This window comes from Theropithecus gelada, chromosome 4 (genome assembly GCF_003255815.1).
Source record: "Theropithecus gelada isolate Dixy chromosome 4, Tgel_1.0, whole genome shotgun sequence".
NCBI lineage: Eukaryota > Metazoa > Chordata > Mammalia > Primates > Cercopithecidae > Theropithecus > Theropithecus gelada.
This window is the reverse complement of record NC_037671.1, coordinates 37,773,830-37,799,996: the sequence shown is the minus strand read 5'-3', so window position 1 is coordinate 37,799,996 and position 26,167 is coordinate 37,773,830. Positions and strand designations below refer to the sequence as shown.

Here is a 26,167-nt window from a genome sequence, read left to right as displayed (position 1 = left end):
TCCGGCTCTGCCGGGCTCCTCGTGACGCGGCACCCAAGGCCCCCGGCACCGACGGGAGCCCTGCCCCCGAGGCGGGGGCTCCGCCCCCGGCCCCGCCCCAGGCCGGAGCCCCAAATTGCGGCGGGTACCCGGGAGCGGGGCGAGGCCCGGCGCGCAGGGGGAGGAAGGCAGCTGCGCACGGGCGGGCGAGAAGTGGGGCTCCCAGGCGCGCGCCGGCCGGGGTGGCCGGGTCGCGAGGCCTCAGGGTGGGCGGCCCGAGCGCGGCTGGATGGCTCCGCCCCTCCGGGCCAGCACCGCCCCCTGCGCGCCCCGCCCCCTCCTTCCCGCAGCCCCCACCCCCGCCCCGGCTCCTCAACACAAACTTTCCGTCCCGCTCGCTCCCTCCTCCGCGCTCGGCGCCTCCCGCTCCAACCCGGCTCATTCCGCACATTCCGGCCAGCCCCCTCCCCACGACCCCCCTTCCCCTGCCCCCCTCGCGGCTCCCTCGGGCCCGGCGGAGCGGCCCGGCCGGAGCGCCCCCGCGAGCTCGGACCAGGTAAGCCGGGCGGACGCCGGGAGGAGGCCCCGCTCGGGAGAGGTGGTTTGGTTGGTCGGCTGGGCTGGCAGGGGGGGCGACACCCGAGGGGGACTGGGTCCCCGAGCTATTGTCCAGCCGGAGCTGGAGCCCCGGATTGGGGTGCCGGGAAGTTTAGAGGGAAGGGAGAAAATCTCTCCGGGAAGCCCCGCCCCCCGCTCTCCCCACCACCCCCCCGCGACGGGGACGAGTTGGTCTGGGAAGGTGGGGAAGCCGGGGAGACCGTGTCCCCCGTGCCGTCGCCTGTTCCGCCGTCCGCGCTTGGGGGTCGGGGCGGGGATCCGGGGGCCGCACAGTGTGGAGGGCCTGCCTGCCACCCGGGATCTCATATCCGGGGCGCCCAGTCCCGGGCCCCACCGCCCTTTGGACTCCCGGCCCGCGCGCTCCCGGAGCCCGCCCGGCCTCAGCTCCACGCAGGCCTCGGGCCCGGCCTCCCCGCGCCCAGGCCGGTTTCTGCGCGCAGTGCCGGGGCTGCGCTGGCTTGTGGAGGGTGTCTAGGAGCAAAGCCGCGCGCCCCGGCCGTGTGTCCCCTGAGAGGCAGGGAGGGGCTCACGTTCCCTTCAGTTCTGCCGCCTGCGTCGGGGTGTCGATTCAGAGTTCCAGCCCTGAACGCTGTGAGCTTGGCTCCGAGGGGTCTGGATTTGGGGCCTTTTCTTCCCCACACTTTCTCAGGGCTCTTGTTTAGACTTGAGAAGGTTTGAGGGTGACTGGTCCCCAGCTTCCTACCCCGGTCCCCTCCATTGTCTGTCATGCCTTTTATTCCTGCCAGGGGAGGGAGGGCTGGGGGCGCCGGTCTGGATTTGTTTTCCAGCCCAGCTGGGCCCTGGGGCAGTGTCATTGGGACCCCGCTCTGTCAACTTTACTGGTGAGGGGCCCTGATCCAGGGCTGAGAGATTCTTTCAGTGCAAGGGGGAAGGAGGCCTTGGGGCGGTCTTCTCAAGGGCTGTCTTCTGTGTCTTCCCTCTTTCCAGGTAGGGGCAGAACCAGGTCAGGCCTAGACTTGTTGTCCGGAAGAACAGGGCATAGGGGTAGGGGCTGGACACAGCTCAGAGGGGCTGGTGCCCATAGTGGCTCTGTGTATCCAGTCTCTTGTGGCCTGGTTCTCTGTACACATGTTCCACAGCAGTGCTGGGGTCACCTGGGGCAAGGAGGGAAGGCTCTCCCAAAAGTTGGAGATTTGGGGGAATTATGTCCCCTCCCTTCTAGACTCCTGTAGCCCCACTCCCCCCAAGAGCCCTCTCCTAGGGCACTACCTAAAGGATGTGGTTTTGTGGTCTTTTGGGTCCCTACTCTCCCAGTGGGCAGGGAGTACACAGATCTTCCAGGACAAGGCTGTCCGGTAAGGGTGACTTCAGGGGCCCTGGATACCCCCTCCTCAGGGAGAGGGTAGGAGCCAGTATGAGTCCCAAGCTCTTGGCCTTTCCCCACTCCCCTGGGGAGGGAACCGTCATTAATGCTAATGAGCGCATCTGGGCTGGGGAATGGCTATTAGAATGGTCAGTGCTTGCCAGGACAGAGCGGCGCATTAAGTATACAGGAGCATCACATGGGTCCTGAGCCCTGCTCCCATCCTCACCCTAAGGTTTGTAGACCCTGGCACTTTCTACCAACTGAAGGAATATCAAAACCACATCTCAACAGAGGTGGTCAAGAAATAGGGATCTGGTCCCCTCTGGACCTTTAACCAATTGTGCCATCTTGGCCAGCCCCTTTGGGCCTCAGTTTCCCTGCTTGGAATGAATGACTTCTCAGGTCCCTTTTCTCTGAGCTCCTCCCAGAGTCTGTCTCCCAGTTTGCCTCCCTTCTCCCATGATGGAACCTGAACCTGGTGGGGTCTGGAGAGGTGGGTGGGTGATCCAGTGGCCCAAGGAAGAAGGCAAGGACAAACCAAGGAGTGACTGAGGAGTAGCTCAGCCAGGTGAACAGGGCTGAAAAGGTGGCAGGAAGCAGGTGTCAAGGAACAGGGAGGCTTAGTGGATTGGGGGATCTTGCCTCTGAGGTGATCAAGCGTTCTGGTAGGGCTGGATGGCACAAAGGGTCTTCAGAGGCCATTTGGGTGGCCCTACCCTCTGCCCCACTCCCAAACACCTCTGGGGGCCCCAGGGCTCAGTGTGGAAATCGCTGGTCCTGCCCTCCTCTCCCTCCCCACTCAGGATGGGGAGAGGAGCCCAGGGGTCTAAATGCTGCAGCTTTCTGTGAAGGAGCTAGGAGGTCGCAGCCTCTTCTTCCCACATGGGGGCTGCAGAAGCTGTGGGATTCCGGGGGTGACCCTGAGGACCTGCCTCTGGATAGAGCTGGGGAGGTCAGCAGATCACACTCAGTACTGTCCCAGTGGCCTTGCCCTGTCTTCCCTCCCCTCCCCTCCCGGTGTTGTGCCCTAGGTTGTCTGCAGAAGGGGCCGCTTCCCTCCAGGGAGAACTCTGCCCTGCCGGAGGGAGGGCTCTGCCTGTCTTCCCCAACCCACAGGAGGTGGAGGTTAGGGCCAGAGAGGTTCATCCCCCTGTACATCCTAAAGCCTCTGCCCTTGGGGTTTCCTAGAGTGCTGATTGTTTCCTGTGCTCCCTGCCAGGCCTGAAAGGGCAGGAAGTGTTAGAGGGAAATGAGACTGCAACTGTGTGTGGCGCTGGATGTGTGTGAGGGAAGCCGTGAGTGGGACATTTCTGTGTGGGTGAGACTTGCCTTCTGTGGGGCTGGATATGTGTGGAAGAGAACCCTGGTCAGAGCGGCTTGTGCAGGGCTAGGTGTATGCAGGAGAGAAGCTGTGGCTTTGTGACATTCGTGTATGTGACAGATATACACATCCATAAGAGAAACTGGTGACTCTTCATGTGTCTGGGCATGCCGCCACCTGTGTACCTAAGAACCTGCATGGGGATGTTCTGTGTGTGTCAGGGCATTCTGTGTGTGTCCTGGATGTGCTGCTGAAGGAAGCCGGCTGCCTAACCATCTGTGTGCCTGGAGATTACACTGGGTGTGACTCTGATGCTCAAGTGACCTGCGTGTGAGGGACACCATGCTTGCATGAGGCTGTGTGTATGCGAGCGCGCGGGCGCGTGTGCGTGAGAAGCCGGATGAGTGGTGATCTGTGTGATGTGTTATGCTGTGGTGTGACCACTTGTGACCTGTATGTTGTGACGCAGCATGTGAGATGGCTTCAGGTTTGTCTGTGTGTGACTTACGTGTGACACTACATGCGAGTAAAACAATATGACCAACTCCGTGTCAGTATGATGTGTGTACCAGCAAGGTGGGCGCCATCCGATGTGCCAAGCATGAATATGGTATGTGGTGTGTGGGTGACACTGAGCACCAGAAAGCGACGCCGTGTGTGAGAGAAACTGTGGGGCGTGACTGATCCTGGCACTGTGGGTGGGTGGTCACTATCTGAACGTGTTTGGGACTCTCAGGTAGTGTGGGTGACACCCCCAGGGCTGTGCCAGGCAGGGCGTGTAGGAGGCTCTGTGGGGTGCGTTTGGGGCCTGTGGTCCCTGACGTGTGTGGCATCTATGTGGAAGACCATGAGAAAGACACTGATAAAAAACAGAAAGGAGGAATGTAATTAATGCCACTCAATTGTACACTTAGAATGGCAAAAATGGTAAACTCGATGTTATGTATATTTTATCACAATAAAGATTGTTTAAAAACCCAGCAGGAGAGAGATGCGGGTAACAGTGGATGTGCGGGACAGTGGCTGTGACGCAACTGTGTGTGCGAGCGAGAGGAAGGGCGCAGAGGACACCATGACTCTCATGGGGGCACTGACTGAGTGGCTGGTGGGAGCCCAGTGGGCGACCCGGAGTACCAGGAGTCTGGCGTGGTAACTGAGAACTGAGAAACCGTGACCCCCCACAGCCTGTCTCCCACTGGATACCTGAGATTCCCGCCCTGGGACCAGGACAAGATGAGGAGACAAGTCAGTCCCAGGGAGGGGGTGAAGGGAGGTCTGGGAACTGGGCCCTTCTCTCTGCAGGGGACTTGAGGGCTGAGTCTCCACCCTCCTACCCCCTATACTGCTTCAGGGAGAGGGGGCGTGACGACGGATGAGCTTTGCAGAAGGAGGCCTGGGGAGACTATCCCAACCCCCTCTGCTCCCTGAGAAAGCCCCTTTCCCAAGTAGTGTGGGGAGGAGGGGCAGAGACAGTCTCCATTCCCAAATTGGAAGCACATTAATAAGCGGGGCGGGGGAGAGTGGAGGGGCCCCCACCTCCCTCCTAGTGGGCTCTGCAAATTGCTTCCTCCTGTAAAAATTGAGACCCTGTTCCAGGGAGGAGGGAATCCCTCCCTAGCCTGGCAGGGTGTGGCTGCTTGGCAGGGTCCCTCCGGGGTCCTTGGGCTGGAGTTGGGGGAGGCGGATACATCCCTACTTGCTCTGCTGCCCCAGAGCATGGCTACTTCTAGGGTGGGAGCTTCTGGCAGCTGGAGAACAGCTGGCCCGCTGTCGGGCGGATAGGGGAGGAGGGAGGAAAAGGCAGAGCGGGTGGGAGACTCCCTTAGCCCTCCTCAGCTGCCCTCCCCATCCTCGACCCCCTGGCTGGTCAGCCCAGCTCAGGTTTGAGGGCAGAGATTTGGGAGGAAACTGCTGATTTCACTGATCTTCCCACATTTTGAGTGATGTTCTCACTCCAAGTGAGAAGGCTTTGGGGGCTGGGGTCCCTGCAGGGGTGGACTGCTGGCTGCTAGACCCAGGAAGGTCACAGCTCAGCTCGTCCTCCCAGCAGGGCTGGTGCAGGGGGAGGGGTAAGACAGGAGGTGCCCACCCACCCAGACTGGTTTTTTCTGTGCCTCCTACTGAGGCAGTGGCTCCGGGGCCCCTAAAGGGAGCTACAGGGCTGGGTGGTCTGGAAGCTGCAGGGCCTGTGGGGGTGGGGGGCCAGGGCCTCTGCAGCGGCCCCAGCTCTGGCCTGATCCCTGGAGCTGTCCAGCCAGTTCTTCCGGCAGGTCTTGCCCCAGGGTGGGGGTGGGCAGCAAGGTGCCCCTTATCTTCCCCAGGGCCCCAAAGCCTGCTCACCCAGCCTCCTAGCCCCCATCCCTGCCTCCACCCAGAGGCCTTCTGAGCCTGGAAGGCTGAGGGCCCTGGGAGAGGGGAAGCGGGTGTGGCTGGTCAGGATGAGGGTGAAGGCAGACTGAGTCCCCTGGGGGTCTGCAGCCTGCTGGCGGGTTTGCAGGACAGGTACAACAGGACTCCTCTGCAGGGGCAGATGGGAGGGGTTCTAAGAGGAGGTGGAGGGTGGGAGCCCCTGAGACGGGAGTGGGGGTGTCCTGGACTGTGGCTGGCCCCCAGCCCCCGGCAGTGGCCTCCCTTGTCACTCCCTCCTTCTGTTCGGCCTTGGCCTCTGGGTCTCTGTCCTTGTCCCTGTCTTTCTCTTTCTCCCTGTCCCCTCCTGGCCTGCCCCTCCCTCGATGCCTGTCATATCTGAGTTTCTGGTCTACCCCTCTCTGCTCTGTGTCTCTCTGGGTCTTTGTTGGTTGCCTTGTCTGTGCCCCCTCTTTCTTCTCCCGTCTCCTGCCCTCCTTCACCCCTTCTCCCTCCACCCCCCACCGGCTCTGTCAGTCTGTGGGTCTGACGGTCCAGCACTTCCCTGCCCTGCCTCCATATCTCTCCTGGGGTCTCTCTCTTCACTCTTTGGGGCTCTGGTCTGTCCCCTGTTGGGCTGGGCTTTCTGTCTCTCACTCACTGGAACTCTTCTGTCTCTGGTCTGTTTTCTCTCTGGGTTTACCTCAGCTTCTCTTTGCCCCAGACTCTCCCCCAGCCTGTCTCCCCTGCTCCTCCTGTCTGTCTCAGGCCCCACCCTGGCCTTGGTCTCCCTCCCCTTGCCCCTCAGTTGGGTATCCTCCCTCTCCTACCCCTCTTCATGGCACAGCGAGGCAGAGCTTCTAGACACCTGACACCTGGGCATCGTCAGCCAGCAGCCCAGGGTCTGCCCTCTCGCCCACAGTCAGCCTTCTCTAGATGTCCCACCCATCCACCAAGCCAGAGTCCCACATTTGCCCCAGCCCAGCCCGCACCTGTCCAAGGAGCCATAGCCTCCTCTCTCAGCCCGGCCTGGGTCCCAGCGGTTAGGGGGTCTAGGGAGAAGAAGGCGGGCACATGCTGGTCTCTAGGAGAACAGAGCAGCCAGTGCTCACACCTTCTGCAGACTCCCTTCCACTGAGACCCCGGTCCAGCCCCCAGCCCAGGGCAGCTGCCTGCCCGCGACTGCCCACGTGTGTGCCTCAGCTTGGGGGTACACATTCTCGCGTGGTTGTCCACCCGAGCACTCGCACAGCCCCTCTGCACAGTGTGCTCCTGTGCATGGATGTGTGTGGGGAGTGCCACTTGCCCCTGTGTTGGTGCCTCTGCCCCTAGGAGCGTTCCTAGAAAGTGAGTCTCGCATGCATCTAGGAGCCAGCGGAAGGGAGGGACGGTGGTCCTATTCTCTCCTTGACGCGTCCTTTGGGCCGTCCCCCCTCCCCTCCCCCTCACCAGCTGCCAGCGGTCCCAGCCAGGGGCCGCCTGCCCCGCCCCCCCAGTCTGTCCCAGCTCCCAAGCCTGCTGCTGTGTTCGCCATATTTGGCCACAGTGCTCCCGAGGGGGGCGGGGCGGGGCTGACATCACCCTCAGAAGGGGGGCCACAGCCTGCTTGAGGGGAGGCGGGCAGGGACTTGGGGGAGGCAGGAAAGTTGCTTTAAAAGTCTGGGGCTGCCTGGGCCGCTGCTGCTCCAGGGAGGCCTCGGGAAGGGGTTAAGAGGGGTCTTAGCTCATTGTAGCCCCTCTTCTCCCTCCCCTCTGACAGCTCTGTGGCAGTGTCAGACTGATACCTGTGGACAGGGCCTGCATCCCAGCTATATCAACAGGGGAGTCGCTAGGTGTGGCCACCCAGCTAGCGTACCCCTGTCCCCTCACTTTTGTTTTCCTTTTTGTTTTTTTAAATTTAAATTTAATTTTTAAAAATAGAGACAAGGTTTTCACTATGTTGCCCAGGCTGGTCTTGAACTCCTGGCCTCAAGTGATCTTCCCAGAGTTCTGGGATTATAGTCATGAGCCACCACCCCCCACATTTCCTTATTTATTTATTTATTTATTTATTTATATTTATTTATTTTGTTTACCCCTCACATTTCTATTCCAATAATTCCCCTCTGATTGAGGAGTCGGGGCTGGGGCTCTCGATCCAGTTTCCTGGGGTGAGGGACAGGCTGGGAATAAGGGCATCTGGCCCCTCTGACAGGTCAGGGGCACAGCTCCTTCTGGCTGCCCACTGTCCGTGGGAGAGAGATTCCTGGTGGCTCTGGAGGCATCACAGAAAGGGCTGTACAGCAGTGCAGGGGTCCTTGAAGTTGCTCCAGCTGCTTGGACTGAGGGGGACCTCCTGGGCAGACTTAGGGCCATTGCTATGGCAGGTGAACCTCCTTTCTCTCTCCAGGTGGTGGGGTCTCGCAGCACCCTCCCTATAACCTTACTGGTTATAAAACTGAAGCCAGCTTACCTGGGTTCAGAACCCAGCCCTAGTACTTACTTGTTGTGTGCCCTAAGGCAAGTTGCTTAACTTCTCTGTTTCTTGGATTCTTCATCTATAAACTAGGAATAATAATAGTATCTGCCCCCATAGGGTTATTGTGAAGATTAAATGAGTCAATGTGTGTGAAATCCCAGAACAGTGCCTGGCATATGACAGGTACTGTTATTAGTAGTAATATTAAGTCTAAACTCAATAGTTTAGAATAATTACAATCACTAGTTGAATAGCTGAATAACTAACTGAATAATAGTTTAGAATAACTGAGGGCCAGGCGCGGTGGCTCACACCTGTAATCCCAGCACTTTGGGAGGCCGAGGCTGGTGGATCATGAGGTCAGGAGTTTGAGAGCAGCCTGGCCAACATGGTGAAACCCTGTCTTTACTGAAAATACAAAAAATTGGCTGGGCTCAGTGGCTCACACCTGTAATCCCAGCACTTTGGGAGGCCGAGGCGGGCAGATCACGAGGTCAGGAGATCGAGACCGTTCTGGCTAACATGGTGAAACCCTGTCTCTACTAAAAATACAAAAAGTTAGCCGGGCGTGGTGGCAGGCGCCTGTAAGTCCCAGCTACTGGGGAGGCTGAGGCAGGAGAATGGTGTGAACCCAGGAGGTGGAGCTTGCAGTGAGCCGAGATTGCGCCACTGCACTCCAGCCTGGGAGACAGCGAGACTCCATCTCGGGAAAAAAAAAAAAAATTAGCCGGGCATGGTGGCACGCGCCTGTAATCCCAGCTACAGGTACGTGGCACCATGCTGAGCGGGGAGGCTGCATGGGAGGCTGAGGCAGGAGCATCGCTTGAACCCAGGAGGTGGAGGTTGCGGTGAGCAGAGGTCGCGCCATTGCACTCCAGCCTGGGTGACAGAGCAAGACTCCATCTAAAACATAAAAAATAAAACATTTTAAAAAGAAAAAAAGAATAACCTAATAACTAGCTGATATTCAGGCCCCCCAGGACCTCCCCACCTCGTTCTACTAGTGACCCCCTCAAGCCTCCCTAAGTAAACAGGTGGCTCTGCAGAGAGAGTCCACCCCTACTCAAGCAGCAGGACCTGGAATTCATCTTCCTCTCCCTGGCTTCTGATGGGGTCCCCCACCTCTCCACCCCTCCCTTTTCCCTGCTGCCCAGAGCTAAGTCCCAGGATCCAGCCATCATGGGCTCTTAGGTTTCCAGGACCCTGAATACATTGGACATGTGGGTTCTGGGGCTGAAGGGGATTTGGGGTGAGTCTTGGGGTTGTGAGTGATGGGGGCCTAGTGGGGTGTGGTCCTAACTAATAACTCAGCCTGGTAGGTTCAGGGCGCTCACAGTTTATAGAGCCCTGGCCCACATGGAGGATGGGCCAGGGCGGGGGCGGGCGTGTGGGTGGTTTACGGGTGTGAGTGGTTTACAGGCTGCTGTGGGGCCTGGAGGTGCGGGAACAGGAAGTGGGATAGAGGAGCGGGTGAGATTGAGCCAGGCTGTTGGCCAAGCACCTTCTCAGCTGCTCCCTCTCCAGTTCCCTTTTTGTAATTCCTGGGGCAGTTCCTGCCCCACGTTAGGCCCGTTGGCAGAGTTCTGGTTGGTTATCGATTTGGGGAAGGTAAAACGATTCCCTTCCTGGGTCAGGGACCCTCCTTGTCCCCTGAGGGGTCCTTAGCTGGGTTGCATTGATGCTGGGGCAAGAGTGAGGGGTAGAGTTCCCTGACTGGGGATCTGGACACTGGGGAGGAGGAGCTGACAGGGAGAGCTGAGGAAGCACAGCCCTGCCCCTCTGCTCCTCCTCTCTGTGCTCATTAGCATGCCTTTGGCAGCTGCATGACCTTGTGAGCCTCAATTTTCCTCTCTGGATAATGGGCGTTATTCCCTACCCTTCCTGCTTTAGTGTTTTTTGTTTTTGTTTTTTGAGACAGGGTCTGCTCTGTCACCCAGGCTGGAGTGCAGTGGTGCCATCTCCACTCACTGCAAGCTCTGCCTCTGGAGTTCAAGTGATCTTCATGCCTCAGTCTCCTGAGTAGCTGGGATTGCAGGAGTGTGCTGCCATGCCCTGCTAATTTTTTTTTTTTTTTTAAAAGATGGAATCTTGCTCTGTTGCCTAGGCTGAAGTACAGTGACGTGATCTCAGCTCACTGCAACCTCTGCCTCCTGGGTTCAAGCGATTCTCCTGCCTCAGCCTCCTGAGTAGCTGAGATTACAGGCACGTGCCACCACACCCAGCTAAGTTTTGTATTTTTAGTAGAGATGGAGTTTCACCATGTTGGTCAGTCTGGTCTTGAACACCTGACCTCATGATCCAACCTCCTTGGCCTCCCAAAGTGATGGGATTACAGGCATGTGCCACCATGTCCAGCCCTGATATATTTTTAGTAGAGACAGGGTTTCACCATGTTGGTCAGGTTGTTCTCAAGCTCCTGACCTTAAAGGATCCGCCCGCCTTGGCCTCCCAAAGTGCTGTGATTACAGGCATGAGACACCATGCCGGCCTAGTTTTGTGAGGTTTGAATGAATATGAAAATGCCTTTTCCCTACAAAAGTGCTGTGTTGGTGTGAGGCATTGTTGTTGTTACTGATTACGTATTTCTTGAGTGTCATGAGCCGGGCATGTGGCTAGTACTTTGTCATGAGCTCATTTAAGTTTTAACCCTCACAACCTCAAGGAGACCCTTTTCTCATTTTACAGGACTGAGGCCTAGAGAGGTGAAGTAGCGCGTGCATCCCAGGTCACACAGCTCTGAACAAGCTGTGGTTGGTTGTTACCTCCATTCCACCTGGAGCACCTGTTCCTAGGGTGGGCTTGGGGCTGGGGGCGGAGCTCCAGACCCAGCGGTTGGGGGATAGGAGATTGCTGTGGTCGAGGAGGACCCTGGCCCCAGCTCCTCTCTGTCTGTCCCCCAGGCTCGGCCGCCCAGCGGGCTCAGGCCCAGAGCCCAGAGCAACCAGCACAATAGCGTCCAACAGCTGGAACGCCAGCAGCAGCCCCGGGGAGGCCCGGGAGGATGGGCCCGAGGGCCTGGACAAGGGGCTGGACAACGATGCGGAGGGCGTGTGGAGCCCGGACATCGAGCAGAGCTTCCAGGAGGCCCTGGCCATCTACCCGCCCTGCGGCCGGCGCAAGATCATCCTGTCCGACGAGGGCAAGATGTACGGTGCGTGCAGCGGGGGCGCGGGCGGGACTGCGGCCCTTCCCCCTGCTCTCTGCCCTCTCACCCAACCGGTTTGGTGACGTCGGAGGCTGCCAGCCGCTGGCTGGGCGAGTCTGGGCTCGCAAGCCTGTGTGTCTGGATCCTCCTCCGCGCTCCTCCTCATAAACAAGCCAGGCTCGCCCCCAATCCAAGGCGCAGCCCACACCTTGGCACCCCCGCCTGCTCCTCCTCTCCTCCCCGCTACCGGCCTGGAGGTTTCGAGGTGACTCAGTGGGCCCAAGAAAGTGGGTCAGCCCAGTCTGTGCCAGTCGAGACCCGGAAGGGGGTCCCTTCCCGGAGGAAGATGTGGAAAGGAGGCCCGGTGACAGTCGCAACGCAGTTCCCTCCAGTGCGGGCTGTGGGAGGTCGCACCGGGACAAAGGCCTGCGTTGGGGCCGTGAGGACGCGTGCCCTTCTCAGTCCCCTTCTCCACTCCTTGTGTTTGCTGGCCCTTCTCTATGCCATCTTGCCCACTTCCAGAAGGGAGTGTCCCCTCTTGTCCAGCCCTGAGAGGGCTCTCCCAGAGCTGCATTTTTGGGATAACTCGACCCTTCTGGGCCTGTTTCCTGGCCAGCTCCCCTATTCCTCCTAGCAGCCCATGGCTGAGCGAGGCAGGCCCAGCCCTTCCCAGGGCGCGCCTGTGGGAAGGGATCAGAGCTGCTCCGTGTCCCTTGGCCACGCCCCCTTGGCCACGCCCACCCCAGCCCCAGAGCCCCACCTTGGGGGCAGGCAGATGGTCCAGGGTGCCTTCCACAGGGTGGGTGCTGCCTGCCCCCACTGCTGCCTCCCAGGCTGGGGGAGCCCCACAGGGTATTTTTAGACAGGGTGGAGAGAGTGGGGTGGAGAGGGGCTGGCGGGAAGGGAGGAGCAATGGGGCTGGTTCAGTCATTGGAATGGAATTTGGAGAATTTGGCCGTTCTGGGGAGGCCATGGGGCTGGGGGGCAGATAGCCTGGATTTGGGGGTAGAGGTGTACACCTTGACCATGCTGATGTGGGCTTAGCTGTGTGGCCCAGGCATCCCCCTTTCAGGCCCAAGTCCCTGGACACTGGCAGCTTCTGGGCCCTCAGAGGGTCTGTAGTACAGAACAGACCCTGCACCCCAAGGCTCACAAGGCTGTCACAGGGTGGAGAGACACTGGGGACTGGTGACATGGGCGTAAAAGGCACAAGGACTTGGCGACATGCTCAGTGACACATCTTGACAAGGCCGCCAGTGTAGGAGGCACATTGGAGGCGTTCAATGCTGCCTTCCTGTCCTTCCTGGTCTTTCACCACAGAAGGGAAGGGACTTGTCCAGGGTAAAGACAGAGTAAGGGCAGGACATCCACCTGGGGCAGGCTCATTCACACGCCTCCACAAATCCATGCACTAAGAGCGTTGGAGCTGGTGACACAGGCAGGAAGCACTGCAGGGGGCTGGGAGGATGGGCGTGCCTGGCCAGGACTGGCCCTACCCTGCTACTCTCCTGCTGACCTGTACCACAGCCACCCAGTCTGTCTGCAGGGAAGCCTGTTAGGGTGCCTCGGCCCTCCTTCCTCCTACCTTACAGCTCCTAATGCACCCCTCCCCTGAAGAGCAGCCCCTCTAGGTCCTGGAGGCGGTAGGATGCAGCTGAGACTCCCCAGCCACTTTTGCACGCCCTGCACGTGCAGCTTGGAGTGAAGAGAGTGGTGAACAGAAGAGCAGTGTTTTGGGGAGGGACCTGGAGTGGCTTCCCAGTGGGGTGGGGGTCTCCAGCCTCTGGCTCCACCCTTTGCCCACTCCTCATTTTCTCTCTCACCCCAATCTAGGCCGAAATGAGTTGATTGCACGCTATATTAAACTGAGGACGGGGAAGACTCGGACGAGAAAACAGGTAGAGAGACGGTTTATGCTGGGTCCACCACCCACACACTCTGTCTCAGCTGCCCCGGTCAACCCCGTGCCCCTACCCTGCCCACCTCCTCGAGGCTGCCCCCGACCTGGCCTGCCACCCTCCTTGCCTCATCACGCTCCCCTTACGCCCTCGATTTTACCCCCTCCCACTCCCGAGCAGCTCCATTCACCCTTCCCTCTTCTCTTGGAGAGATAGCCCCACTGTCCTTTCTGACCACCCACTACTCTGCCCAGGGCCTTTGGTTCAGGGACCACAGATAAGCCCACGGGGCTGCTGTGGCTGCTACATGGTCTCTGCCCTGAGTCACCAGCCAGGGACCCAGACGGTCAGATGGACGGGTACAGAGCAGGGTGGCGGGGCTGAGAGGGGGTGGGTGCAGGGCACTCTGGGACAAGCAGCCAACCCAGACAAAGCTAGGGGAGTGGAGAGAGAGAGCTGGGAAGGCTCCCTGGAGGAGGTGACACTAGGGATGTATTTTTAAGAAGGAATGGGAGTTAGCCAGGCAGAGAAAAGGGAGAGGACCCTTCCTTCCAGGCTGAGGAAGTTGGATATACAACTAATCATCATGGTAAACCCATACAGAGCTTCCTTTAAGTTAATTCGTTTAATCATTCAGCAACCTTCTTAGATAGGTACAGTAATTATCTCTTTTTTATGATGAGGAAACTGATGCATAGGGAAGTTAAGTAGTTTCCTCAAGCCCCCGAGGCAGGAAAGAGCCATGCCTGTGGGCAGCATGATGTGGCAGAGGGAGGGTGGGGACTGCTGGGGTAGGGGACACTCAGCAGGAGACATGGAGGACAGGTTCCCCAAGGGGCAGCGGTGGGCCACAGGAGGGTATGGAGCAGGGTATGGTGGCAGGTGGCAGCTGTTGAGGAAGGCCCTCAAGCAGCCGGGACAATGGATTAGAGAGGGCTGGGTGGAGACAGGGAGGCTGGCTATTGGGGGCATAAGCAAAGGCCTAGATCAACAGTGCCAGGGCCTGGGACAAGGGTAGTGGTGGTGGGAATGGAGAAAAATGATGATGTAAGAGACAATTAGTGGCTTGTGGTCCAGGGAAGGTGGCAGTGTGGTGACAGAAATCTGAAGGGGAGTGGATGGGAGTGATGGCCCCACCGCCTGGGAGAGAGGCCAGGCTGGAGGCAGGACCTGGAGGAATGGAGGCCAGTGCTTCCCTCACGCTCCCAGCCTCCTGTCCTGGTGGGATTTGGACCCACAGATCCCCATGGTGCATACGACAAGTCTGGCCTGTTCCACCTCCTTCTCAAAGGAAGGTTCTGAGCTTCCCCACCCAGTGTAGGGGCAGCAAAGATCCCCCATGCATTCAAGCATTTATGAACCACCCTCCCTGAGTCTAGCTCATGCAGCACCAAATGTATTCACTTAGCTAATGATTGATCTACTGCTATGTTCTAGGCACCAGGGATACCACATGGAGGCGCACACACAGGCCCTGTTCCATGGAGCCCTTGGGTTCAAATACTAGTTCTACCTGGGAGTGGGCAGTAGTTGGCCTCCCACCCTTGTGTCCTCAGCCTTTGAGTTAGTTAACATGTGAAGACTCTTAGAACAGCATAAGCACTGCAGAAGAATTTGCTGCTGCTATTATTATTATTCCAGTCATTATTATAAACAGAAAGCTGTTCTGAGCTCAGAAGCGAACTCTCAGCAGGTCCTCCTCTACCCAGAAGAGGTATTCATAGGAACCTGTTAGTCAGAGTGGGAAGGGGCCAAGGGTCATTAAACTAGGTCACTGGTTTGTTTTTTTTTTTAAGTTTTTAAAATTACTGTAGAGATGGGGGTCACGCTATGTTGGCCATGTTATTCTTGAACTCTTGGCCTCAAGCAGTCCTCCCGCCTCAGCCTCCCAAAGTGCTAGGATTACAGGCACGAGCCATTGCATCCAGCCACGCTGGGTCACTGTGAACTGAGGCCAGGGTGGACTGCAGAGGTGGGCACATCCCAGCCCCTGAATTCAGGGTCCACCATCACACCTGCTCCTGCCCAGCATCCTGAGAGGGCTGCCCAGAAAAGAGCTTTTACAAACCAGCTATTGACAAGCTCGGAATTTTAGAAACCACTGCCTTCATCGTAAGGGCATAAGGTACAAGGATGAAACTCCCCCTATCTTTACTCTTTCTTAGAACTCTGGGCTTTTAGATCCCAGTGAAAGGGGACCCATCCTCTGGTTGTGAGAACAAGGCCTGTCTTTATGTGTTAAAAAGAGTAACCACTGACAAGGTTTTTTTTGGTCCTTTTAAAATTTACTTTTGACCTGTAATCCCAGGACTTTGGGAGGCCGAGGCGGGTGGATCACTTAGGTTAGGAGTTTGAGACCAGCCTGGCCAACATGGTGGAACCCCGTCTCTACTAAAAAATACAAAAATTAGCCAGGCGTGGTGGTGCGCACCTGTAATCCCAGCTACTCGGGAGGCTAAGGCAGGAGAATCACTTGAACCCAGGAAGCAGAGACTGCAGTGAGCCGAGATCACGCCATTGTACTCCAGCCTGGGTGACAGAGCGAGACTCCATCTCAAAAAAAAAAAAACAAAAAAACTTACTTTTGGCAAAGAAATGCAGTTTTAGGTTTTTACACATACATACATGCAGCAATTTGTAGCAAGCACAGTGCCTCCATATGGACAAAAGAGCTAAATATTAAGTTAGAATGAAGCTCCGTGTGACTTTCAGCTGTTACAGAGTCAGCCATGTGGAGGTAGTCTGAGCTAAGGGTCCAAGCGAGTCCTGGTAGCGTAGCTTGGTGGTGAGTGGAGTCAGAGTGGGCTCTGGAGTCAGACCGCCTGGGTTTGAATCCTGGCTGTGGCAGTCAGCTGTGTGACAGCTTAACCTTTCCAGGCTTTAGTTTTGTCATCCGTAAGTCAGGGATATTAGTACCTATGTTTTTGTGTTGCTGTAAAGATCAAGGGGTTGGTATGTGTAAATGCAGAGGACGACAGTATCTGTGCTCAGTAAATGTCTGTTACTGTCACAACATGAAGTGGTCAGTAATTTTGCTGGACAGGAGTCTGATTCCTGGGCTCAGTGAGGCAGTGTGAGGAGCACCCACCCAGGTCCTAACCAGGTGGCATCACGTACATACTCACTGTCAGGCTGTGATTAAAGAGAAAAAGGAGCTTTCTTTGTAAGAATAAAAACAACATGCCAAGAAAGCCACTTGCCAATGCTGGAAGCATGAAGTGGCATCAAGGATCTGTGTGTTTCCTGGGGAAAACAGTGACATTTGGGTTCTCTGTGCCTCTGGGTCAGATCTTTGACAAGGTCAAGGGTCTGTTGTGTCAGCTGGGCACACAGCACAGGGCGCACACATCCAGACTGTGATTAGCTCAAGTTGCCAGTGGAGGCTTCAAGGAGGAGATTGCTAGAGAAGAAGTGCAATTAAGAACACCTACTGAGTACATATATACACACTAGCGTATATTAGCCCAAGCAAAGAGAAGGTGTATTAGGGGAAAAAGTTATGGGAGCAACGCAGGAGGGCCAGGCCTGGTTTCATAGGCTGGGGCTGTGGTTGGGGTTGACAGGAGGACTCAGGCAGTGGTACCAGGGAAATCCCTGGTAGAGGATGTGGCCTTGGTGTATAAGCTAATGACCAACAGGAGCACCATGGCCATTGCTAGCACCTGTGGTGCCAATTGGAAAAAGGTGGTCTCCTCTGAGGACACCAGTGAGAAAAAGTCACCCTTTTTGGGGGGAGGACAGGGTTAGGCACAGCCTTGTACAGTGACACATAGCTTGGGCAGCAGAACTTGGGCTGGATTTCAACCCTCACTGGTGCCCTTTGGGCCAGTGAACAACCTGTGCAACTGTACATGGTGGCCCTGGAGGCTACTGTGGCTCTTGATCATGATAAGCCAAGAAGAGAACAGATTTGGCAGTGTCAAGAGGTGTCGGAACCGGGCACAATGGCACATGCCTATAGTCATAGCTATTCGGGAGGCTATGGTGGGAGGATCGCTTGAGCCCAGGAGTTTGAGATCAGCCCAGGCAACATAAACCCTGTCTCAAAAAGAAAAAAGTTCCCCCCATTTACATGTAGTCCCCTAGAGATGAGGGGACTGGGATGCTCCTTGCCCGTGGCCACCCCATGGCTGTGCCTCCTCACTATCTGTGTTTTCCTCTCTGGCGGGGCGCGGGGCGGCCCCTAGGTGTCCAGCCACATACAGGTTCTAGCTCGGAAGAAGGTGCGGGAGTACCAGGTTGGCATCAAGGTATGTTGGGTGCCTGGCGGGGGCCTTCAGCCCTCCTGGGCCCCTCACCCACGGCGCTATCTCTGCATAGCTCAGGCCTTTCCTTGGCCAGCTCTCCAGCCCCACTGTGCCTTTTTTCTGGCTGAAGTTCTGTTCCTGCCTCTCCTTCTGCTCTTTCTGTTCTTTTTCTCTTTTTTTCTGTCTTTCTCTCTCTACAGGTCTCTAGCCACTTGCAGGTTCTAGCCAGGCGGAAATCTCGGGAGATTCAGTCCAAGCTGAAGGTATGGGGCCCCTGCCACCCAGCCTGGCCTGCCCAGCACCCTCCTGGGTGCAGGCCTGTCGCTGCTCTGTGGCTCCAGCCTGGGGCAGGCAAGGGGCTGAGAAGCTGTGAGGGGGTCCAGAAGGAAACACAAGTGGCAGCAGGAAGCCCAAGGGCCCTGTCATTGAGGGAGAGGGAGACCCTCTGGGGACCACTAAGGCCCATCCCTCCTCTTCTCTGTTTTTCTTTTTCTCCTTCCTCCTGACTGCTGCTTACTAACTGCATGGGGACTTCTGTGGGCAGGGAGGAGGCCCCGGGGGTACTGGCCGGCAGGGCTATCGAGGTGGGCATGGCAGTTCCTTGCAGATCTGGCTGTCCTGCAACTGCGGATCTCAGAGTCTGGGGTTCATGACTGAGGCCCTTCTCAGGGCCTCATGCTGGCCGTGTGCTCTTCTCCCTGTCCACAGCAGTGCAGCGGAGGGGGCCTCTTACCTCCAGGCCCCCGTGCCCAGAGCCTAGTTCTAGAACATATGGACAGATCCAGAGGGTGCCAGCTTGTTTTCCCTCACTCTGCCCTTTCCAGGGCTTGACCCAGCTGGCAGGCACTCCCTCTGGGGGGACAGGGAGGGTCTACTGAGCTTCCTTGGGCTCCTCGGAAGCTAAAACTCATGGGCACTGGGTGGAGGTTGGCGCAAAGACGTCCCTCACCCCACAGCCCTGATGCTGCACATGTCCTCTAATCCATCTTCCCTCTCTCCCTCGCAGGCCATGAACCTGGTAAGTAGCACGGCCCTCTCCAGTGGGAGCGGGGAAAGGGTCTTAACACCTAATACAGGATTTTCAAATGACAGATTATGAAACCAGCTTAATAGGTGTGCAAGCCTCATTTTTAGAAAACAAAATGGCCGGGCGTGGTGGCTCATGCCTGTAATCCCAGCACTTTGGGAGGCCGAGGTGGGCAGATCACAAAGTCAGGAGATCAAGACCAATCTGACCAACATGGTGAAACCCCGTCTCTACTAAAAATACAAAAATTAGCCGGGCATGGTAACGAGTGCCTGTAATCCCAGCTACTCTGGAGGCTGAAACAAGAGAATTGCTTGAACCTGGGAGGTGGAGGTTGCAGTGGGCCGAGGTTGCGCCACTGCACTCCAGCCTGGGTGACAAAGCAAGACTCCATTTCAAAAAAAACAAAAAAATGAAATACAGTGGTTCTCAAAAAACCTTAGAGTGCATCAGAATTACCTGGAGGCTTGTTACAACAAATTTCTGGGCCTCACCTCAGAGTTTCTGATTCAGTAGGTCTGGGCAGGGGCCTGAAAATGTACATTTCTGGTTGGGCATAGTGGCTCATGCCCATAATCCCAGCACTTTGGGAGGCCAAGATGGGACAATCCATCGAGCCCAGGAATTTGGACCAGCCTGGGCAATGTAGCAAGACCGCATCTCTACAAATAAAAATTTTAAAAAATAAAAATGTCAGCCAGGCACGGTGGCTCATGCCTGTAATCCCAACACTTTGGGAGGCAGAGGCAGGCGGATGACCTACGGTCAGGAGTTCGAGACCAGCCTGACCAACATAGAGAAACCCCCGTCTCTACTAAAAATACAAAATTAGCTGGATGTGGTGGTGCATGCCTGTAATCCCAGCTACTCGGGAGGCTGAGGCAGGAGAATCTCTTGAACCCGGGAGGTGGAGGTTGTGGTGAGCTGGGATCGTGCCATTGCACTCTAGCCTGGGCAACAAGAGTGAAATTCCGTCTCAAAAAACATAAATAAATAAAAAATTAAAATGTACATTTCTAACACGCTTCCAGGTGATGCTGGTGTGTTAGTCCAGGGACCATACTTTGAGAACCACTGATGAAACAGAATAGAAAATAGGAGAGTAGCCGGTCACGGTCGCTCACGCCTGTAATCCCAGCACGTTGGGAGGCCGAGGCGGGTGGATTACAAGGTTAGGAGATCGAGACCATCCTGGCTAACACAGTGAAACCCTGTCTCTACTAAAAATACAAAAAAAATTAGCCAGGCATGGTGGTGGGCGCCTGTAGTCCCAGCTACTTGGGAGGCTGAGGCAGGAGAATGGCGTGAACCCGGGAGGTAGAGCTTGCAGTGAACCGAGATCACGCCACTGCACTCCAGCCTGGGCGACAGAGCCGAGACTCCGTCTCAAAAAAAAAAAAAAAAGAAATAAAATAGGAGAGTACATGACATACAGTAAGGGGAAATATCTTGATATATATTGGCCTTTGGAATAAAAATAATTTCTTACTGTGGTTGTGGTCAGCGGTGATGGGCACTTGGGGACCTGAGGCCAGGAAGGTGCAGAGACTCTCCCAAGATCACACAGCAGAGCTGGGGCTGTAATCCAGGCCTGGATCTTCGGGAACACCTGCCATCCTAGTGCTTTGGATTCTGCCAGGGTTATGGGAGGGGCCCTAAGGCAAATCTGGGCCTCATCCAGCCTGGCCCTGGCTTCATGCAGCCCCTTCTCCCCAGGACCAGGTCTCCAAGGACAAAGCCCTCCAGAGCATGGCGTCCATGTCCTCTGCCCAGATCGTCTCTGCCAGCGTCCTGCAGAACAAGTTCAGCCCACCCTCCCCTCTGCCCCAGGCCGTCTTCTCCACTTCCTCGCGGGTACATGGGTCCCAGGAGGTGGGCTGGTGTGGGGGTGTGCCATAAAGGATGAGCTTTAGTGGGGTTCATGGATGCTGAGGGGCCCCTGGGCCTTGTCTCATCCCTGCAGTTCTGGAGCAGCCCCCCTCTCCTGGGACAGCAGCCTGGACCCTCTCAGGAGTGAGTACTGTGGCTCATCGTCCTATGCCCTCTTCCTCCTGGCAGCCGCACAGGGCTTCCCTCCCATTTGGGCTCCGGCAACAGCTGAGCAAAGTATTAATTCAAAAATAGAGGGATGACAGGGATGCAGGCTGGGTGGTGGCTCACACCTGTAATCAGTCCTAGCACTTTGGGAGGCCGAGGTGGGAGGCCTGGGCAACATGGCAAGACCTGCTCTCTCAAAAAAAAAAAACCAAAAAAGAAAAAAATTAGCTGGGTGAGGTGCGTGCCTGTAGTCCTAGCTACTTGGGAGGCTGAGGCAGGCTAGGATTGCTTGAGCTCAGGAGTTCCAGAGTTCCAGGCTGTAGTGAGCCTTGATTGCACCATTGCAACTCCAGCCTGAGCAACAGATGGAGACCCTGTCTCTGAAAAAAAAAAAAAAAAGCTGGAGAGCGGCAACAGGAGAGTGGATGCTCTGGCTGTTCACCTGTGCGTTCTCTCATCAGCATGCGTCCACTTGTCATCTCTCCCTTTGTTTACTTTTCACTCAGTTTCTGAGGCAGTCTCTCAGTTAACCAGTCAGGTGGTCAAGTGTTCTGGTTCTTCAACTCTAAAACAACTTTCATCAAAAGACCCTCAGCTTAAGGAGCTTAAGGAGCAGCTTTTCATGGTGGGGCGTGGGGAGGGTTGAAATCCTACATTAAATGGGCAGATCAGCTGGGAGACGCAGCAGGATTTCACAAAAGCTAAAACGTGAAGAAAACCAAAAGCTTGCGAGTTAGCTTTTCAGCATGCGTTTCTGGGCTCAGCAGAAGGGCTGGGTGGCTTGCTCCTGGGGTCTTGGAAGAGGGGCTGGGCCAGGTGGAAGGTGGGGAAGAGGGAGCCCTCTCACCAGACTGTGCTTTTGTCTGCAGCATCAAGCCCTTTGCACAGCCAGCCTACCCCATCCAGCCGCCCCTGCCGCCGACGCTCAGCAGTAAGTTCCCCACACGAGGTGCTCTCCCTTGGCACTTGCACCTCCGCTCAGGAGAGCTGGGGTCCAACTGCGTGTGTTTGCTTTGGGAGGGAGGGGGTTGTGACATCTATAGGAGACTGAGACAGGCCAGGAATAGCCCCTTTACCTTGTACAATGTTGTTCCAGATCTCTGGCACAAAACCATAGCCAAGCTGGGTGTGGTGGCTCACGCCTGTAATCCTAGCACTTTGGGAGGCTGAGGCAGGTGGATCACCTGAGGCCAGGAGTTCAAGACCAGCCTGACCAACATGGTGAAACCCTGTCTCTACTAAATACAAAAATTAGCTGGGTGTGGTGGCGCATGGCTGTAGTCCCAGCTACTTGGGAGGCTGAGGCAGGAGAATCACTTGAACCCAGGGAGTGGAGGTTGCAGTGAGCCAAGATTGTGCCATTGCACTCCAGCCTGGGCAACAAGAGTGAAACTCCATCTCAGAAAAACAAAAAACCATAGCCGGTACACAGCTACAAGCACACACCACCAAAACCTACATTTATACACATCTCTATGGGTAGGAAACTCCCAATAAGGAAATGCACCGAAATCTTAACAAGCCTTTCTCTCTCTAGATGATGGGATTCTAGGTAATTGTTCTTTCCCCTTTTTACTTCTCTGTGTTTCCTGTTTAAACACACATTAATAGTCACACAAGGAAATGTTTTTGATGTATACTACTAGGGCCACCACATATGGTTGTGCAGGTTGTACACTGTACAAGGACACCTAGTAGGGGAGTCAAAATCCAACCCATGTTCCTTGCCAAAAGGGGCACCTTTGCAGGCTGGGGGCAGCTTTGTCAGTAAGCACCTACATGCGTCCATGCAGATGAGAATCTGTCTCGCCCTCCCAGGTTATGAGCCCCTGGCCCCGCTCCCCTCAGCTGCTGCCTCTGTGCCTGTGTGGCAGGACCGTACCATTGCCTCGTCCCGGCTGCGGCTCCTTGAGTATTCAGCCTTCATGGAGGTGCAGCGAGACCCTGACACGGTAATGTGTTTGGGGGTGAGAGTGAGCCTTTGCACAATTGTGGAGAGGCCAGCCAGGTGATCCAGGACTGCAACTCAGGATGCTGGGATTGGGGGTCTGGCCTGTTCAGGAAGCTCCAGGCAGTTCTGTACCTGTGCAGTGCTCCCTTCCCCACCTCCGGGCCTGCAAGCCTGAGTACTCTCCTGACCCTGTCTGGGCCCTCCCCACAGTACAGCAAACACCTGTTTGTGCACATCGGCCAGACGAACCCCGCCTTCTCAGACCCACCCTTGGAGGCAGTAGACGTGCGCCAGATCTATGACAAATTCCCCGAGAAAAAGGGGGGACTGAAGGAGCTCTATGAGAAGGGGCCCCCTAATGCCTTCTTCCTTGTCAAGTTCTGGGTGAGTCCCCCTGGCCCTCTCTGCTCCAAGCCCCCTTCCCTACCACAGAGGTGCAACATCCAGGCCCACTGCATTGACCTCTGACCCTGCTCCATCTCCTCGTGGCTTGTAAGCAGAGTGCCAGAGATGGATCTTTGGGCAGGACTCTGATGTGGTGTGGCGGGAATACTTCTGGTCTCTGCCAGCACCTAACACCCCCGACCCCTATGCCCAGGCCGACCTCAACAGCACCATCCAGGAGGGCCCGGGAGCCTTCTATGGGGTCAGCTCTCAGTACAGCTCTGCTGATAGTATGACCATCAGCGTCTCCACCAAGGTGTGCTCCTTTGGCAAACAGGTGGTAGAGAAGGTGGAGGTGAGTGTGGGCTCTGGGTGGCTTGGTGGGGCTGGGAGCAGGCAGGCTGAGTGATGCCTTCTCCATGTTCTCTGCAGACTGAGTACGCCAGGCTGGAGAACGGGCGCTTTGTGTACCGTATCCACCGCTCGCCCATGTGCGAGTACATGATCAACTTCATTCACAAGCTGAAGCACCTGCCTGAGAAGTACATGATGAACAGCGTGCTGGAGAACTTCACCATCCTGCAGGTATGGGGGCAGCAGGGTTGTGGGGAGTCCCACAGGCCAGGGCCTCCAAGTTAGGTAGCCAGACACATCACTGGGATGAGAGGCACAGATCCGGAAAGGAGAATGGTCTGCTCAGCCCCCTGCCCCATGGCCGTGTTCTCCCTGACCTCCTGAATCTCTTACCTGCTCGCCCCCCAGGTGGTCACGAGCCGGGACTCCCAGGAGACCCTGCTTGTCATTGCTTTTGTCTTCGAAGTCTCCACCAGCGAGCACGGGGCCCAGCACCACGTCTACAAGCTCGTCAAAGACTAGGGTGCTCTCTGCGCCTCCATAAGGATGCAGGGTGAGCATCTCCTCTCCACACCTGCCTGGCACCCCTGGGGGGGTCCAGGATTGAGGATTCATCTACCTGCCAGGCCTCAGGCCCAGGACCAGGAGGCCTCCCCACCTACCCCAGCACATACACTCCCTGCCACTGTTCTGCGCTTTAATTGTGGGAGAAGAGAGGAGAGGAGGGCTCAGCGGTGGGGCAGCCTGTCTGGGGCGCTGGCCCACCATCACCCCGCTCTGCCAAGCCTCGCGTGACCTCAGAGAGGTGGGGATAGGGGACACCTTCAGCCTCCGGCATGTGTGGCCACTGCCCCCTCACCCCCCGTTGGGGAAGCGTGATGGGCAGGTGAGGGCAGGATGGAGACCAAGGGAGTCAGTGAGTGGAGGCCCTGGGAAAGGAGAGTGTCCGGTCAGGGTTGGGCTGAGGACAGAGGGGACCATACATCTTTGCCCCTCTGTGTCCCAGGCCTGGTGCCCAGACTCCTTGCATGGCTTATGCAGTCCTCAGACTCTGCACAGCGAGTGTGGGTCTCTGGGTTTCAGATGAAGTGCCCAGGCTCCAGGAAGTTGAGGGACCCACAGGAGAGGTGGGCAGAGCTGGAGTTCTCATCCAGGGCTGCTTGTCCCCAGAGCCCAGGTTTACACTACCTCCCTGGGGCGGGGGCTGGCCGCAGGGTAGGGGAGAGGCTCTGCAGTGTGAGGGGTGGAGCCTCATTGAGGGCAGCTGGGTTAGGGGAGCACCTGTTTCAGACTGGGCATGAAGAGGGGAGCACAGTAGCTACTAGACCCCATTGGCACCCCACAAGCCAGCCAGGGGCCCCAGGAAGATGGGGCACCCCCCAGCACCCTCCAGATTGAGGGCAAGGTAGAGGAAGGAGTCCCAGCCTCTGGGCAGACCAGAGGCCCAGAGAGAGGGGCTAGCAGAAGGCTTTTGGGTTTTCTCTTGCCTGAGGCTTGGATCTGACAAACGCTTTGTGGGCACTGCTCCCTTAGATTCTTCCCCACCTCAGTCTACCTGCCTAGAGTAGCAGCGCCCAGACCCAGTTCTGGGACTGAAGGTTAACCCTTCACCTGCTGCCCCTTCTCAACACCCAGGCCCCCAGAGCCAGCCGGGCCTGTCCAGCAGCCACCTGTGGGTATTTATGAGTTTCATATGAAGTACTGTGCCCCTTCCCTTCCTCATCCCGACCCTGCCCGAGCTTCCTGAAGGTCCTCACCGTTTGCATATCGCTCAGGCCACCTCCAAACCCCACCTAGGTTTTATAATGTATATTATATATTTTTTTTGTGTATTTTTAAAATCCAGCTGTGATGGGTTGTATCATAAATGCAGCTTGGGGTTGGGGCAGGGGCCATCAAGGCCCAGCTCCTGCTCAAAAAAAAAAAAAAAAATTAAAAGTTATTTGTTTGTGGGTCACTCAAGTAACCAGTTAATGTGCCAGACCCTCGGATTGCAACAGCTTCAGTTGAGGGCTCCTCCCAGGTCCTGGTATATCATCACCCCCAACCCCTGCAATGCCATCTCCTGGGGGGCCCCAAGCCCTACCCACACTCAACATTTCCCTCATTCCCTCCTGCTTCCAGCTGAGCACTTGTATACGCTGGCCTGAGGTCACCTGAGGGAAGTGATTTGCTCAAGGTTGCACACTGACTGAGATGGAAGCTCCAGGGCCCCCTGCTAAGCCAGCACAACACAGACCAAAGCCTGGGGGTTAGCAGTTGACCCTAAGTGACTCAAGGAGGGTAGGCGCTCTCCCCAGGTGACAGCTGCTGACCTACCATGTCTGCCTGGAAAGCCCTGCTGTCCTGAGCCACCTGTCCTCAGTAGGGACAGACCAGAGTCCTTAGCGGGCTGGGGCAGAGACAGTCCAAGACTTTCAGCGGCCAGGCACAGTGGCTCACACCTGTAATCCCAGCACTTTGGGAGGCTGAGGTGGGTGGATCACGAGGTCAGGAGATCAAGACCATCCTGGCTAACATGGTGAAACCCCATCTCTACAAAAAAAAAAAAAAAAAAATACAAAAAGTTAGGCGGGTGTGGTGGCACGCGTCTAAAGTCCCAACTACTTGGGAGGCTGAGGCAGGAGAATAGCTTGAACCCGGGAGGTGGAGGTTGCAATGAGCCGAGATTGCACCACTGCACTCCAGCTTGGGCGACAGAGCTAAACTCCATCTCAAAAAAAAAAAAAAAAAAACAACTTTCAGCGAACATTTTCTCAAGAGACTGTTCCAGCTTTTTCAAACTGCAGTTAAATATGGGTGAACTGATTGGACTCACTTGTCACAGGATGAAACTGTATTTGCTCTGAGGGTGGCAGGCTAGAGATAAGACTCTAGAATAAAGGGTTAAACAGAATGGGGATGACCCAGTTAAATTTTATTTCAGATAAACAGATGATTTAAGTATGTTCCATGCAATACTAAGGACATCCTGCATTTTTATTTATTTGCTAAATCTGGCAACCCTCTAGAATCTAGTCTTCTAGGTCATTCTAGTCCAACCTTCAAGTTAACACATGGGGAGAACTTGAGACA

At 56.3% G+C, this 26,167-nt stretch overlaps 1 protein-coding gene across 2 annotated transcripts; it reads left to right on the top strand.

Moving 5' to 3' along the window:
* The first annotated feature begins 331 nt into the window (after positions 1-331).
* TEAD3 (TEA domain transcription factor 3) lies at positions 332-25,058 on the top strand. 2 transcript variants are annotated; one of them, XM_025381655.1, is made up of 13 exons: positions 332-535; positions 10,950-11,200; positions 13,028-13,092; positions 17,280-17,342; positions 18,346-18,357; positions 20,083-20,220; positions 20,330-20,379; positions 21,273-21,334; positions 22,222-22,355; positions 22,565-22,738; positions 22,953-23,093; positions 23,171-23,323; positions 23,501-25,058. In XM_025381655.1, the coding sequence occupies exons 2-13, from the start codon at positions 11,194-11,196 to the stop codon at positions 23,612-23,614; spliced, it is 1,113 nt and encodes a 370-aa protein (XP_025237440.1). In that variant the 5' UTR covers positions 332-535; positions 10,950-11,193; the 3' UTR covers positions 23,615-25,058. The 2 variants fall into 2 exon arrangements, with proteins under 2 accessions (XP_025237440.1, XP_025237441.1); XM_025381656.1 differs by lacking the exons at positions 13,028-13,092; positions 17,280-17,342 and having other exon boundaries at positions 483-535.
* The last annotated feature ends 1,109 nt before the right edge of the window (positions 25,059-26,167 follow it).